At 40.8% G+C, this 15,261-nt stretch overlaps 1 protein-coding gene across 1 annotated transcript in view; it reads right to left on the bottom strand.

Annotated features, from left to right (window-relative positions):
* The window catches only part of PGPEP1 (pyroglutamyl-peptidase I), a 29,253-nt gene extending 14,296 nt beyond the window's left edge, over positions 1-14,957 (bottom strand). Inside the window, exons 1-2 of the mRNA XM_051972339.1 lie at positions 14,839-14,957; positions 10,753-10,805 (exon numbers count right to left, since the gene is read on the bottom strand). Coding sequence (XP_051828299.1) covers positions 10,753-10,805; positions 14,839-14,872 — 87 coding nt within the window. The 5' untranslated portion in view covers positions 14,873-14,957. The remainder of the gene's footprint in view (positions 1-10,752; positions 10,806-14,838) is intronic.
* Between the last annotated feature and the right edge of the window lie 304 nt (positions 14,958-15,261).

The raw sequence follows: 15,261 nt of genomic DNA on the forward strand, positions 1-15,261 counted from the left end.
GAATTCAATTTGGCAAGCATTAAGTACTTTCCTCACAAGTCTGATGAGAGACATCTGTTTTTTTGTTTGGGTTTTTGTTTTTGTTTGTTTGTTTGCTTTTTTAACCATACCCATTCTGCAGATGAGAAAAAAGGCTCATTTAAAATGCCTTGATCGAATGGACAGAAGCAGCTACACCCAAAGAAAGAACATTGGGAAATGAATATAAACTGCTTGCATTTTTGCTTTTCTTCCCGGGTTATTTTTACTTTCTGAATCCAATTCTTCCTGTGCAACAAGAGAACTGTTCGGTTCTGCACACATATATTGTATTTAGGATATACTGTAACCTATTTAACATGTATAGGACTGCTTGCTATCTGAGGGAGGGGGTGGAGGGAGGGCGGGGAAAAATCGGAACAGAAGTGAGTGCAAGGGATAATGCTGTAAAAAATTACCCTGGCATGGGTTCTGTCAATAAAAAGTTATTTAAAAAGAAAAAAAAAGAAATTAAAAGAAGATTTTAAAAATAATAAATAAATAAATAAATAAAATGCCTTGATCACTATCATGCTAGAGTCAGATCTAGGATCCAAATCTATGGCCACTAACTCCAGGGTCTAGACCTGGAAGGGGCTTGAGAACTCAACTGGTCTAACCTTTTCCTTTAACAGATTGAGAAAATGAAGTCCAAAGAAAATTAATGATTTATGATTAATAAATATGCCCCATATCACAGTTCAAATTAGTGGCAAAGCCAAGTCCTTCAGGACTCCGAATTCTAATCATGTATTCTTTCCACTAAATGAGTATGACTCTGAAAAAAAAATGTAAGGAGACAAGAAAAATCACAGTCATTTAGAAGTTCTGGTTAATTGAAGTTTTATAGTTGTTAGACTTTAATCTCTTATTGTCCTGCTGCCAAGAAAAACAGTTTCAGAATTGAGGAATGTGAGTCTAAAGAATTGTCCTTTTAAGGTACTGGGAGATGGTAGAGATTGGATCAGAAAACTACTCTAAACATCTGTGCCAATTTTTTTTTTGAGGGGGAAAAGTTATTGAGGAAATGGGTTGATGAGCAAGAGGAGGGAGATTATACATTTATAAGTTAATTGGTGAGAGGGGGAACTGTTAGTGAGAAAAACACCTCTGTGGCTACAAATCTGTATTTATAATCTTAGAAGTCGTCCAAGAATCCTGAGAAGTTGTGACTTCTTCATAACACAGATAGTATGTGTCAGAGGCCAGATGTGAACCTTGCCCTCTGTCTACTATGCCAGGCTGCCTCTCACCCAATACCACTTTCATTCTAGAAAGAAAAATAGCTAGGACCATAGCTCAATTCAAATCAGAAACTGCAATTTGCAAAACCTGCCTTCCAGGCAATTTTTTCCTCATCCTCTTGTTTTTATTAGACTAGAATCTTAGAATCTTAGAGACAACCTAGATTAGCTCCTCCCTAAAACAAACAACTATCCCTCTACAATATATTTGAAAATGTTCTTCTTCCCTTCTCCAATGTAGCTTATTCCATTCAGGACAGCATTACTTGAAAGTTTTTCCTAATGCTTCCACTTATCAATCCTGGTTCTGCTCTTGAGAGTCAAAATCAATTTCATCTGCCAGTCTCAGAATTCTTTCCTTCCCTCCCTCTCTCTTCCTTCTTCTTTCCTTTCTCCCTTTTTTCCTTCCTTCCTTCCTTCTTCCTTCTCCCTCCCGCTCTTCCTCCCTCCCTTCCTTCCTTCCTACTTATTGCAAGGCAATTGGGTATGAGTGACTTGCCCAGGGGCACACAGCTAGAAAGTGTTAAAAGTCTGAAGCTAAATTTGAACTCAGGTCTTCTTGATGCAGCGCTGGTGCCTTCTAGCCATCCCCGTCTCAGAATTCTGAACTTGGATGTCAAAAGTGAAAAGGTCTGCACCGTCCATCCTCCACTCAGCTATTAATGTGATTTCTAAAACACAGGTTTGACCATACTGTTTGATTAATTCCAGTAGCTCCTGATCAGGAATTGTCAAAATTCTGGCTGTTAACCAATGATTCTGGCCAAGTTTTTTTTTTTTTTTTTTTTTAACAATCTGGGTCTCACTTCTTAGAGGTTTGAACTAGATGCTCCCTAAGGTCATTTCTAGCTCAACTTCTGTGTTCCAGCTCCACACACTTCACATCAGAGAGCTGCTTGTAGTCCTGAATGATTTAACCTATCAGAGAGCCCAAAAGGCAGGAGGAAGAGAAGAGTATAAGGTTTTGAAGAGAAAAACAAAGTTGCCAAAGCTCAAAGATGAACAGCCCCCTATGGAAATTGGTGAAAATTCATGAAATCAAACTCATGGTGAATGACACTTAAAAATTTCAAATCCCCACTGAATAGAGCTCCAGACACTTAACACATAATCCTGGGCAAGTCCATTAATCCCAACTGCCACACAAAAAAACCAAAAACAAATGGACAAAAAAAGGATTTCAAGGTTTGTTTCCTCACTTGGGGAATGAGGAAGATGGACCAGATCTCTATTTCCATTCTCCAGCCTCTCACTTTATGCCCCAGTCTGTGTCTCCACTTCAAGAACCAGACCATTCCCCTCAGTCTCCCAGGCTTTGAGTTACTTGCCCAGGGGCTGTAGACAGCTAGTGTTAAGTCGTCTTCAATTCCTTCCTCACCTCCTAAAGCCAACCAGTTGTCAGCTTCTACTTTACTGGCTCTCTTTAATGATAAAGCCCTTTTTCCCTCTATAATGCTATTATTATTAGAGTATTAACTCTACTGTACCCTGTTTACTGCACTGTCCATCCTCCACTCAGCTGTCAATGTGATTTCTAAAACACAGGTTTGGCCATACTGTGATTAATTCCAGTGGCAGGAGCAATGTGAAGTCCTTGCTTTGGCTTTTAAAGCCAATCATAACCTAGACCCTTCCTATCCTCTCGATCTTCACTGTTGCTCCTCGAACACAACTGCCATCTCCAACTTCTGCCCAAGCTGTCCCTCACACCTGGAATGTTCTCCCTCCTCATTTCCACCTCCTGATTTTCTTGGCATCCCTTCAAGTGTTACATAAATTCCTACCTCTTTCAAAAAACCTTTCCTGATTCCCTCTTAATTCTAGTGCCTTCCTTTTCTTGATTGTTCCTAATTTATCCTTGTTTTTTTCAGAGGTTCTTACATAAGATTGTGAGGTCCATGAAACTAGGGACTGTTGTATCCCTTTGTCTATATTCCTAGCACTTGATTCAGTGCCTGGCATACAGCAGGCACTTAATAAATGCAAGTTGACTGATAAAAGAAAAAGTAATATAAAGTAAGACAATATTAGGCATTTTGCTTTACTAAAGCACAGAAAACTATTGCTCTCCATCTGTACTTGGAGTACATCTGCCTAAACTTTCTTTGGGATTTTAATTGGACTGACACCTGCAATCATCCAGAACTTCCTGTTTGATGGGCTTGCTTCAATCAGCCTCTGCCCCAAAGAGCACAATGCAACAGGAACAAAACATTCGATCCTGTGTGAAGCATTTGCAGCCTAGCATTCATACTCTGAATTATCTTGTGGTCACAGACTGCCTTGCAATTAGGTAAAGACTTTTCAAAAATAATCTTCCAATCTTAAGTTCATCATCTGATTAATTTCACAGCTAAAAACACAATTCTCATTAATGTTGAAGACTTGCATATGAATATCAGAAGACAAAAATGACAATCATTGAAAAGCTCTTTCCTGACTTCCTACCTCATAAACAATATAAGTACTGTTCCCCAGACCTAATATCTGTAGCTCTTTGTCTACACTTTTGGACTTTCCAGACCATAGATGTAAGACTGGTTCATCATAGCCACATTAGCATATGATCACTAAGTACAGGTCAAGTAAAGAATTTCTCCTAAACAATTAGCACTACTAAAAATTGAATAGGTTGTTCTCCCAGGGAGTAGGCTTCTTGTTACGAACAATCAATCAATCAATAAACATCTATTATCTAGTTACTGTGTCAGACACTGAACACTAAAGATATTAAAGTAGAAGCGAGGTGACCACTTGTACAAGATATCTAATGGAAGATTCATTCAATGGGGAAGGAGATGGACTTACTGTGGCTCTCAAAGTGTGGTCCAGAGAATCTTGAGGATCTCTAAAACTCTTGCAGAGGTTCTACAAATTCAAAATTAGTTTTTATTTCTAATATGATAGACATTTATAAATATAACCTGCATAAACAAATTTTTGGACAGATCCTCAATAATTTTTAATAGCATAAAGATACTAAGAGCAAAAGTGAGACGTACTGAAGTAAATGTCTACTAATGTCTCTTCCAACTGAGAGTTCCTGTTTTTCTAATTTTCTTGATTCCAATTTTAAATGCTTCTGATAAATATTTACAATTGCTTCTCTCTCTAATTCATTTTTTGGTCTCAAATGACGAGAAAAAAATCATCCCTTTCTAGTTTCTCTTAAACTCTGTGCTAACATGGTTAATATGGACATATGTTTTGCATGATTTCACATATACAATTGATATATTGCTTGCCTGGTCAATGGATAGAGGAAAGAAGGAGAGAATTTAAAACTCATTTTTTTTAAACCTCAAAAACAAAAAACAAAAATGTTTTTTAAAATTCTGTGCTACTTGGTATTTCTACAACACTATGTCCAAGTTCATTTGTGTACAAAAATAAGTAATTATTAATAATTATAATTAATAATATTGTGTATAAGACCTCACACAATAAATATATTGTTAATGTTATTAATTATTAACATTAATAACTAATAAACATTTACAGAAGTCATAGTAGGAATTTCTCAATTAACATTCTTTTTATTTTTTTAAAAAGTAAGTCATTCACTTCATCCTTTTTCTTACAAAAAAGCTAGAATAAATGAAAGGAACTAGGAATGTTTATTCAGTGCTACAACTAGACACGCTCACCACAAATTAGAGACTTTCAAAGAGTCACTTGCCCAGGGCCAATAACCGCTGACAAAGGATATCAGGTCAGAGTAAGGAATGTTAACACAGATGTACTGGAATTTACACGATAGATGTGTGCCTACAGAGTTCTGGGTAAATGAAATCACATTTTCCAACTGACTTGCACCAGAATTTCAGATCTTCTTTCTCTTATCTTATACATAATCTACCACAAAAGGAGGTACTTATCACTACAGCATTTTGGGTTTTGAAAGCAATTTTTAATTCGGTAGAAGAACTTCCTAATTACTGAGTTGCCTAAAAATGAAATGAACTTCCTCTGAGCTAGAGTTCCCTCTTACTGTAAATGGTCAGCTAGAGTCTTGTGATTGCCTCTCTTTGAGAGATCAGTGTAAAGACCTCTTCTAAGGTTCCAGAAGCTGTGCTAAAAGACTCCTGAAGCTTTTTTTGGACTCTGTGGATCTAAGTTTCTTTATCTTGTTCCCTAGTGGAAATTACATGTAGGCCACCCGTAAGCATGGAGAGATACAAGGGGAAGGAGGGAGAAAGCTGTAGAGCTCACCACTGAAAAGAAATCCTTTTGTAAAATTCAGAACTCCATTGGGTCAGACTACATTTGGAGAAGCATGATCAGTTTTCAGTATAGAATTGTAGCAGGTACCTTCATAAACTAGGACTATGCAGAGAAGAGAAAGGATGGCAATGAGGGTCCTAGAGACCCTGCCCCATACACCATATGAGCATCAGTTAAAGGACTGGGAATGTTTAGTCTGGAGAATATGGAGGGGAGGTGGAGGAATCCCAAAATAGCTAGCTTCAAGTATTTCCAACTCTGTGATGTGGAGGAGGGGTCAGAATCAGATTCATTCTGCTTTGCTCTAGAAGGCAGAACCCAGAGCAATAAGTAGAAATTGTAGAAGTAGATTTTGGTTTGCAAGGAAAAGCCCTTTTCATCAGGGAACACTGGATGGTTCTGGGAAAGAAAGCTCTCTTCCCTGAGATTTCTGAATAGAGCCCAGAAGGTCTATAGGGTCCAGTAAGATTCTGAGAGTCTGTGTTTCTGTAATGGGAGCAATCCCACTTTAGTAAAACTTTCAAATGCTGGATTTTCTTTAATTGGGTGCCGACAAACCTGTAAGTCTTAGCTCCTGACAAGCCTGAGCAGACAATACAATTATGCGTTCAGTTATATAATTTATGGTAGACTTGGGTCATCAGACAGAAGCAGTATACCCATTTGCTAGGGAGATTACAGGGGGAATTTATGCACTGGGGAGAAGGAGAAACTAAATTGATCTTGGAGGTCCCTTCATCTCTATGATTCTTTGATTCTATACATGCATGCTTGCAATAGTTACAGTGATAACAAGATGAATATGGAAAACAACATACACACTGACTCCAACTATGTAAATAAATTAAATGACATTAAATATCAATAAACCTTAAGCATTAAATGACAATAGACCTCGGTAAAATACTATCTGGTTTATATCCTCAAAACTGAGCGCATAGTAGGTCTTTAATAGGCGAAGTTGGTAGAGTTAAAGCACACAATTTTAAACAAAAATACCCTTTTGTCCAAGTTTTTCTTGAGGGGAATATACTTTTCTTTGATTTGTATGTTTATGTTAATCTTTTCTTGTTAAAACAAAATTTGGTAAAGCAAAACGATTAGTAATTGACTAAAGCATCTTATATAGGACTGGAGTACTGACCAACAGCCATGATTAATGACTAGCTGGTGCTTTGGGACTGAATTCTCTAATAGTAAAGGCTTGCACTATTGATTAGTATCTGTAATACATCAAGATCTACCATTAGAAATGGACTCTTAAGTGCCAGTGTAGCTCATCTCCTCAATGTGGATCTAGGTTCCCCCCCCCCCATATTTTTCTACCCTAAAGGGGAGATTTAAAATTTGATACATTACTAGACCATTCTATAAAGAGAATCTGAATGTTCAAAAGAAGCTGATGTAGTCAGAAAACCATAGATAGCTTTTAAGAATATTCTCTATTCTCCTCAGATAGGAGAGAAAGATTACACTTGGAGTTAAACCAAACTTGAATAAATCCCAAGTCTCAGCTCTGTCCTAACCCACTGTGTGACCTTGGATAAAACAGTTCCCCTGTCTACAGAATGAGGGAGTTGGACTAATGTATTCTAAGGTCGTTTTTTTAGCTCGCACATATTATAATTTTAAAATTCCCCTTTTAAAAGCCCTGAGTAGGCAGTGATGCCCTTTGTTTTTATACTTCCACTGAGCTCTAATTAAGAATGAATCTCGCCATTCTCTCAGCTTATTCTATAAAGTGCAATTTTACTAATTCAAAATCAAAATACCATTTTACCAAACAGAGTGCACACGCACTGCTATTCAGGAGTGAAAAGGAGTCCTCTGGCCCCCAGACATCGTATTGTCTCTTGCCTTGTATACCTGACAAATATAGAAAAACGAACATGTTTGACCGATTCCCTGACCCCTCGACAATGGGCCTCTTTGTCAGCCTTTAATATCCTTATCAGGTCTGTCTAGACACCCTGACAGCAATTGTCCCTGGGAATGTCAAAATGCCCTCTGACCTTATCTCCTCATCATCCGGCTCAAGCAGAAACACATCAAGAGGTTGGCCACATGATACAATTAGCTTCACAGTCCACAGGACACACCTGAGTCTACGATGAATTATACATCTTACGGCAGCATCCACATGCCCACCCCCCATGCTAGAGAACTATCAGACCTGGTGCAAACAGGAAACCGCCTGCATGAATAATGCAGAAGAGAGGGCCGTCACCCTGAAAACAAGAGGGTCACCCCTCAGTGCCCCAAACACCCAACAGCCAAATGGGGCCCGTGGGAAAGAGGGGGGGTTTGCACCACGTCACAAGCTCACTCCACACATGGAGCCGAGCGTTAGTTGAGCACTCAGAAAAAAAACAAACACATTTGTGACAGAAAGGGATTTCACCATCACAGAACAGCCTGTGCCTCCTCGGAAGAACTGCTTGAGGCAGACAAGCAGAAATCTTAATTTTAAAGGTTAAGCTTGGAACCAGATCAGAGCTCGAGCTCCGTTATAACTAGTCACATTAATGAGGGCAAGTTACTTATTTTCTGAGAGTCTGATCATCTACTAGATGACAGGATTTTATTTACCACATTGATCTCATAAGACCATTGAGATTAAATGAAAGAATAGATGTAAAAGTGTTTTACTAATGGTAAAAAGGTGTTCAACTGATGTTCAGAAAGCGCAAAAGAAGGACCGGAAGTTAGTGGTGGTGGGTTTGAGTTCTGCTGTGTGACAGTGGCCACCTCACGGAGTATTTAGGCACCTCAGTCCCTTCCAGTGTAAAATGGGGATGATCCCACTATGGCCTGCCTCACAGGATTCTCATAAAGAAAGCGCTTTGTAAACATTTAAACCTCCTCTAAACAAGGGCTTCTGGCATATAAACATAGGGGTCACTGCCATTATGGTCGACAACATGAGCCATATTCCTCAAAGCAGGTGTAGATGATGTCTGTGGTTGCTTATCAAAATAACTTTGCACAAACAAAAAGAAAACATGAGCTATCAGTTACAAAATGTTTTCTTGGGGAACGTATTTGATTAGAAATAAACCATTTAGCTAATGTGTATTGTGTAAACTTAAACACGGAGTCGAAAACTTAGAAAGGGGAGGGCTAAAGAGATGGGGGTGGGGAGAAGAATTTTATCCTCTGGTTGCTGGATAATAAAAGATGCAATAAACCAGAACTAGCTTAGCCCCAAAGCTAGCAAGGGTTTACAAAGATTGTTTAATTGATTTTTCTTCTATTAAGATGCAGATCACACCGTCTGGGATTCAGAAACTCAGACACATGTCTTTGTGTCCGCGCAGCTCCGCCGAGTCCCCTGTCTGAAGCTCGCACAATGCCAGGCGTGCACGGGCTCAGAGACATGCTGTTCCTTTTTGTCTAGGGCTCTTGGGACGGGAACCTAGCTAGGAAAGGCAAATCTCCAACACGCTGTTCGAACCTTTTAGATTTCGGAGTTTGAGACGCTCCTTACCTGGGCGCCCAGCTAACGCTGGAGGAAAGAGGGCCATCACTCGATCGAGATAGGGTGACAAAAACCAATGTTTAGATTGGGCAACTTTGATTTTTAATCAGTTACAGATTTGGGATCTCTCCACAGTTAAGGGCCATATATGGGATCTGGAAGAATGGAAACCCTGACGAAGTTAGGAGCAATATGTTTTTTGGCTTGAATATGGTTTAGATAACAAGAAGGAAGACGTTTGCTATCTCCTTCTCTCTTCTCTCTCACTCAGACTTAGCATTGTCTCTCTGGTGCCATCCCACTTAACACTTCTTACCCCAAAATGGGCGTTGGTGGCGCAGGCTGACCTTGGGCTAAGGACAGCTGGCCTAAACTCACTGGGCAGGAGCCAGTCTGCAGTTGTTCTGAGCCAACTAAGCTGGGGTGTACCCTTCCACATTTCAAAGATTCTTCTTCTCCCCAAGCTGGGCTAAGCTTGGAAACTTAAAAGGGAACTTAAGCCCCCTAAAAGTCCAGGATCAGAGGTGCAAAGTGTCCCAGAGAACAGCCAGAGCTTGACTGTGAAACAGGTAGGTCAGGCATCTTGGGCCTGGTCTTCACCATATTTCAACTAAACAAAATTAGGGTACATCCGCATGAAGAGCTCTGGTATGAGACAGGGAAGAAAGACAAAATTCCATTATGAAGAATAGAAAATTCTCCCTTAAGATTTTATTTGTGAAGATAAACATAGAGCTTTATATTTATCTAGGATAGCATGGGCTGATAGAGGAAAGGAGGACGAGCTGTAGATAAACTCTCTTAATTAGTACTCCATGTTCTAGAGATAATGGCTGGGAAAGAGCTTTAATCAAAGTAGTTTTATCCACAGTCATGATTAATAGGAGGCTGGCTAGTGACCAGATCTGTGCTTTATAATACGGAATTCTCAGATGGGGAAATCCCTCTCCCAAAGCAGCTCAACTTCTTCTCTGCAACTTCAAGTCTTAAAGGGTTGCCCTTTAAGTAGTAGGGTCAAACAGAAATGAGGTCACCAAGGGATGTTGATTTAGAAAACCACATATTAGCATTATCTATGTTTTCTACGTATTTTTATGTAATCTGTTAGATACTTCCTAATTATATTTTAGGCACCAATTGGACATCCTCTGGTGAGAATACTGAGAGATTGAGTAACATCCTAGGACATAAGGCACACCGTGTGTCAGAGATGGGACTTGAACCCAGATCTTCAACCTGTGAGACCAGGTCCTCTATCTACTATCCCCCACTGCCTCCATTATTTATCATTAATATTGTTATTATTAAGCCCACCTTTCAGGCAAGTTGGTTAAAGCACAAAACTGGTTTGGGGAACCATCCTTGTGGAACACTGATACCTCAAAGTCTCCCACAGAGACGCTCAAACACTGTGTGTGGCTGCCCATTCCAAGGAATGAATCTGCTCATTTCTGGCTGTGAATGTGGCAGGTCGAGAATGTTAGCTTCCTGAAGCTACTGTTTCCTGCCCCTGGCGGCACAGCTTCCTACATGCAGAACACAGGCCAACTTCCAAGCGACAAAACCTGTAGTAAATGCCCCTAGATGTTGCATAAGATTTAATAAGGAAAATCACAAACTACCTGGATAGGATTACAACCCATTCCTGGCTCTCCAAGGAAATTCTTCACTATTTCATGGCAGATCCTCTTAGTCAGGCTTGTTTTTCTTTCCTTACTACATAATATTTTTTCAGCTTGAAGGGAACATATTTGCATAGGTACACAGTATGGGAAAGTTTACTATTACCTGAACAGCAATCCAGCTGGCATTAACTGTATGTTCTCCAAAAGGGCCAAATCCTGCAAGCAAAGAAGGAGAGGATCATGAGGATGCAATCATTCTCACCCCAAGCAACAGGACACAGGGCAATGTATCTTTGTCTACCTTAAAGAACCATGGAACACCTTAGCAGGTCAATGACTCTTTCCCAAGAACAGGATCAATGTGTGTCTACCCAAAAAGATGGCAGGAAATAACAGAACAACAGAAGAGGATTTTGGAGAACCGAATCATAATCAGAATAGAATATTAAGGCAGAGGTAATGAGAGGAGCTGAAGACTCAGATCAGCAACCTGGATCCAAATCTTACCTACTCATCTCACTTATGGCTGGGAGATCACAGGCAAATCATTTAATCTGATTTCTTAGCAGGCAAATAGTAATAACACTTACTCATGGGGTTGTTGTGGAGAGAATGAATTGTAAACCCTGAGTGCCATAGAAATGTGAGCTATCAGTCCCTCTTTCTGAGCCTTAATTTCCAATCTGTAAAATGAAGGGGGTCATACTTGATGACTGCCAAGATCCCTTCCCACCCTAATTATGGCTCTATTTTAATCAGCTCCTCCAAATGATCAAATTCATCCAAGTCAAAAGCAAATGAAATGAGGCTTTCTAAATAGACATTCTCAGAATCATGAAATAGGATTTGAACTATCTTCCACCATTACTGGTAGCAGAGAAGTCATAAAAACAAGCATTTTTTTTCCTTAGGAGTCCTGCTTCCTGCCTCATCAGTTCAACGGGTCTGTGTCTCCACAACAAACCCACAAAACAACAATATTTAATCAGAAATATCACTTTATGATTTGCACAAATTCTTTCCTTCTAACTAATAAATGTAATGCAAGGATTAGTATCCTGAATCTTGGAGAAGGATATCACCTGCTCAAAGTCACCTGGCTAGTAATATGAAGCAGAGTCGAAACTTCTGAGCTTCTTTCTGGGGCTCTTAGTTCAGTTCTCTTTCCACAGCACCATACTTCAAAGAAATCAAGAAAGGCAGAATGGAGGGTTCATAGGAGGGACAAGGAAATAGCAGCTGAGTCCCTTACAAACAAACTTGAAAATATGAGAAAAAAATGGACAGCATGCTACTGATGGCTCTCCCAGAAGCTAGAACCATTTGGCAAAAACCAGAGCCCACGTTATGTTCTTTCATTTTTACGAATAACCAAAAGACAAGTCGCTTTCCATTATAACCATCCTTCTTTTTGATGTCAACATGAATTAAATTACTTGGATATATTCAAAATCCAGCATCCAGAAGTGCCTACTGAGCACAAAATAACTATCCAGATATCCAAAAATATTCTAAAATATTTTAAAGAAAAAGTATCCACTTTATAAGAATAGATAGAGGTCTATTGTTATAAGAACGTGATGAATGGAGAGGACTTAATTGATTATGAAATTATTTTAAATTACTATTTTAAAAATAATTTATAATTAGTATAATCATGTATATGTATAATTAATAATCATTTTATAATTATTATTATAAATTATAAAATATCTCCCAGTACCACCTGCCCTTGTCACAGCTAGAACCTTCTCTTATAACAAAGAAACGCATCTAAATAAAACAAGTTGGCCTCTGGCATCATGTCTGACATTCTGTAACTGTAGTTCATCTGCCCCCACACCCACACCCCATGCCTCCTCATCAGATCACCACAGTCAAGACTAGGCAGTGCACTCAAGGTGCAGAATTTAGAATGAGATAAAAAGCCAAATCTAAAGATAATCTAGTCCAGTCCCCTCATTACACAGATATAGAAGCTGAAGCCAAACGGCTCAAGTGCCTTTCCTGAGGTCATATAGCGAAACAGCTGCGATTCAAACCCAGCTCCCCTGACTCCAAATTGGGCTTTTTTCACCTGGCTACTCTAATCTTCTAACTATACAGAGGCTTCAAATAAGGTTCAGAGAGCTTGTGATTTCCCTGGTTTACACACAGCCAGATTATGAGCTCAGCATTTAATTACCCTGACATTACTACAAGAAAAACTAAATGTGCATATACTTGGAGAGGATCCTTATTTTCAGATTGGGGAACATTCATAATTCAGTCTGTGATTTTATCAGTCTGTGTATATATGGGGGGGAGTGTGCTATAGGTATAGAAATACCTAATGATTAAACTTTACAAACGTTCTCTTTGTAATTTAGGCTTGAAAAAACAAAACAAACAAATAATAATTTAAAAAAAAAACCACAACAGAACTGCCTGCCACACCAACTCCCTATTAAATACCAGAAGTTTGAATTTCAAGTTTTATTCCTTAAATCCTGACTTATTCCCAATAGAGGCTGGTCTTCTAATCACTATCTCTGTAAGTAACTGTCTTTTGAAGGGACAAGATAGACACCTGTTATCTAAGCACTCCCTTAAGAATAGAAACTACTCTAATTTCACTTTATTTTAGGTAAACCAATTCTTCCTTCAATTTTTAATTTTGGCACACAAAATACTGTAAGAAAACAAACAAACAAAAAAAAAAGATTTTAACAGTCACAAGAAAAATGATCTTGGGCCATGCCTACCAAAAAAAAAGCATAAAATCCTTCCAATGAAATAAACTTGTAATTATAGGAAAGAGAAATGCATTTATTCCCTTGCTGCTGAAATGGCTTTTTTTTTTTTTTTCACTGATGGAATAGTGACATTCCCCACAAGAAAGCAATGTGAAAAGGGGGACGAGTAAGTGAAATTTTAAAAATCAGAAGATCTGGGTTTGTTTCCTGCTTTCGACTTCCTATCTCTGAGTCTGTTTACTCGTTTGTAAATAAGTTATACTACTTATCTCAGAGTGTGGTTGTGAGGAAAGTATTTTCTGCAGAAATGAAGGATTAGTATTACAGATTTAATTTGCAAACTTCCCAAGAGCACTAAAAAAAAAAAAAAAAAAAAAAAAAAAAAAAAAAAAAAAAAAAAAAAAAAGCCTCAGCCCGGTTCAAGAGTGCAGCTTGTGAAAACCCCCACCCTTTGAGCCTGTACCTTGGTCAATGCCATCAGATAAACAGTGCAGAATACCCTGGCATCCTCTCATGGGGGAGACAAGGTTGTGTCATGAAAAATATTAGCAGTCTGCTAGTTGCAACAACCATAAATTGTAAAGACACGACCCTCTCCCCTTTCTTTCCTCCATCCTTCAAACCCCAAAGAGACCAAACTCAAACGTCTTCTTAAACAGGAAAAAAAAAAAAAAAGTCCCACCCCCAAGCCCACTGCTTTTATTGTGGTTGAAGTAGTAAGCTAGAATCACAACTAAAAAGCGGGCAGCGGCAAATAGGTCGACGGCGGCTTTCAGACCTTCTTTCCTACCCAGCCCCACTCCGATAGAGGAGAGGCGGAGAAGTTGCGGGAGAAGCCCTTGGCACAGGTGCTTCCTCCCTCGGTCCCGGCTGAGGGCACAGGCGCCCCCCGGGAATGGACAATTCAGGTAGGCGCAGGAGTTCCCAGCACCTCCCACTTCTCTCCCCTGAGTCACTCGGCTTAAACCTAGAGCAACACGTCCTTTCCCTTCCCCATCATCCCACGTATCTCGAACACAAATCTCAACTTGGGCAGTGGTGGAGTGAACACTACACAATTCTCCAGAGAGTTCATTTGTCAACGAGACGCCTTCTTCCCCACAAATCAACCTCTCCTTTTGTACTCCGGGGGACGTGGGGGTGGGGAAAGGCGACTTTCTGACAAGTCCACAGCAGCGGGGCAAGAGCCGGTCACTCCTTCCCAAGGCTGGCCACCCCCTCCCCCCGCCGCCCACTCTGTCACTCAGGGGCTGCCCCCCGCCCCCCGTGGGAGGTGAGGTCGCTGCTGACCTTTCGCCACGGGCGTGTGGTAGGGGGCGATGGGGACGGAGGGCAAAGGGGGCGATGCGTCCCCCTCGCAACTGCTGAGAAACAGCCGGTGAAGGCTGGAAAGGAAGGGCACGGAAGGAAGAGGCATAACTTCAAGCCCAAGGCGCAGCTGTCTGGGGGCTGGTCAGGTGTCCTCAGGGCTGCCCCTTCGCTCCCTGCCCCTTCCCCGGCGGGACCCTTCTTACCCGTCACCACCACCGCCTTCTTCGGCTGCTCCATCGCAGACTCCGGCTCCAGCCTCCAACTCCGCCGCCGCCTTCGACACCCACCCCGCCGCTGCCGCTGCTGCCCGAGCTCCGCTGCGGTCTAGCCTTAAGCCACCCGACCCGCCCCCGCCCCTGCCCCCGCCCCCGCCCCCGGTGTCCCGCCCCCTCTCCTGCTCTCCCCTCCCCAACCCGGAACAGACGCAGGCGTGCGCGCCCCCGGACAGAGAACTAGGCGTGCGCGTTCTCGCCACTTGTCTAACTCCCTCCTTCTTTCCCCCTGTCCCTCGCCTTTCTTGCGGAGCTGTGGGTTCTTGCCTTTTTTCTCTGCCCCCACCGTACCCATCAAGGCCGTGCGGGCACCTCTCGGGCTGCGCCCTTACTCTCTCATTTTACAGATGGGAA

Source organism: Antechinus flavipes, chromosome 1 (assembly GCF_016432865.1).
Source record: "Antechinus flavipes isolate AdamAnt ecotype Samford, QLD, Australia chromosome 1, AdamAnt_v2, whole genome shotgun sequence".
Classification (NCBI taxonomy): domain Eukaryota; kingdom Metazoa; phylum Chordata; class Mammalia; order Dasyuromorphia; family Dasyuridae; genus Antechinus; species Antechinus flavipes.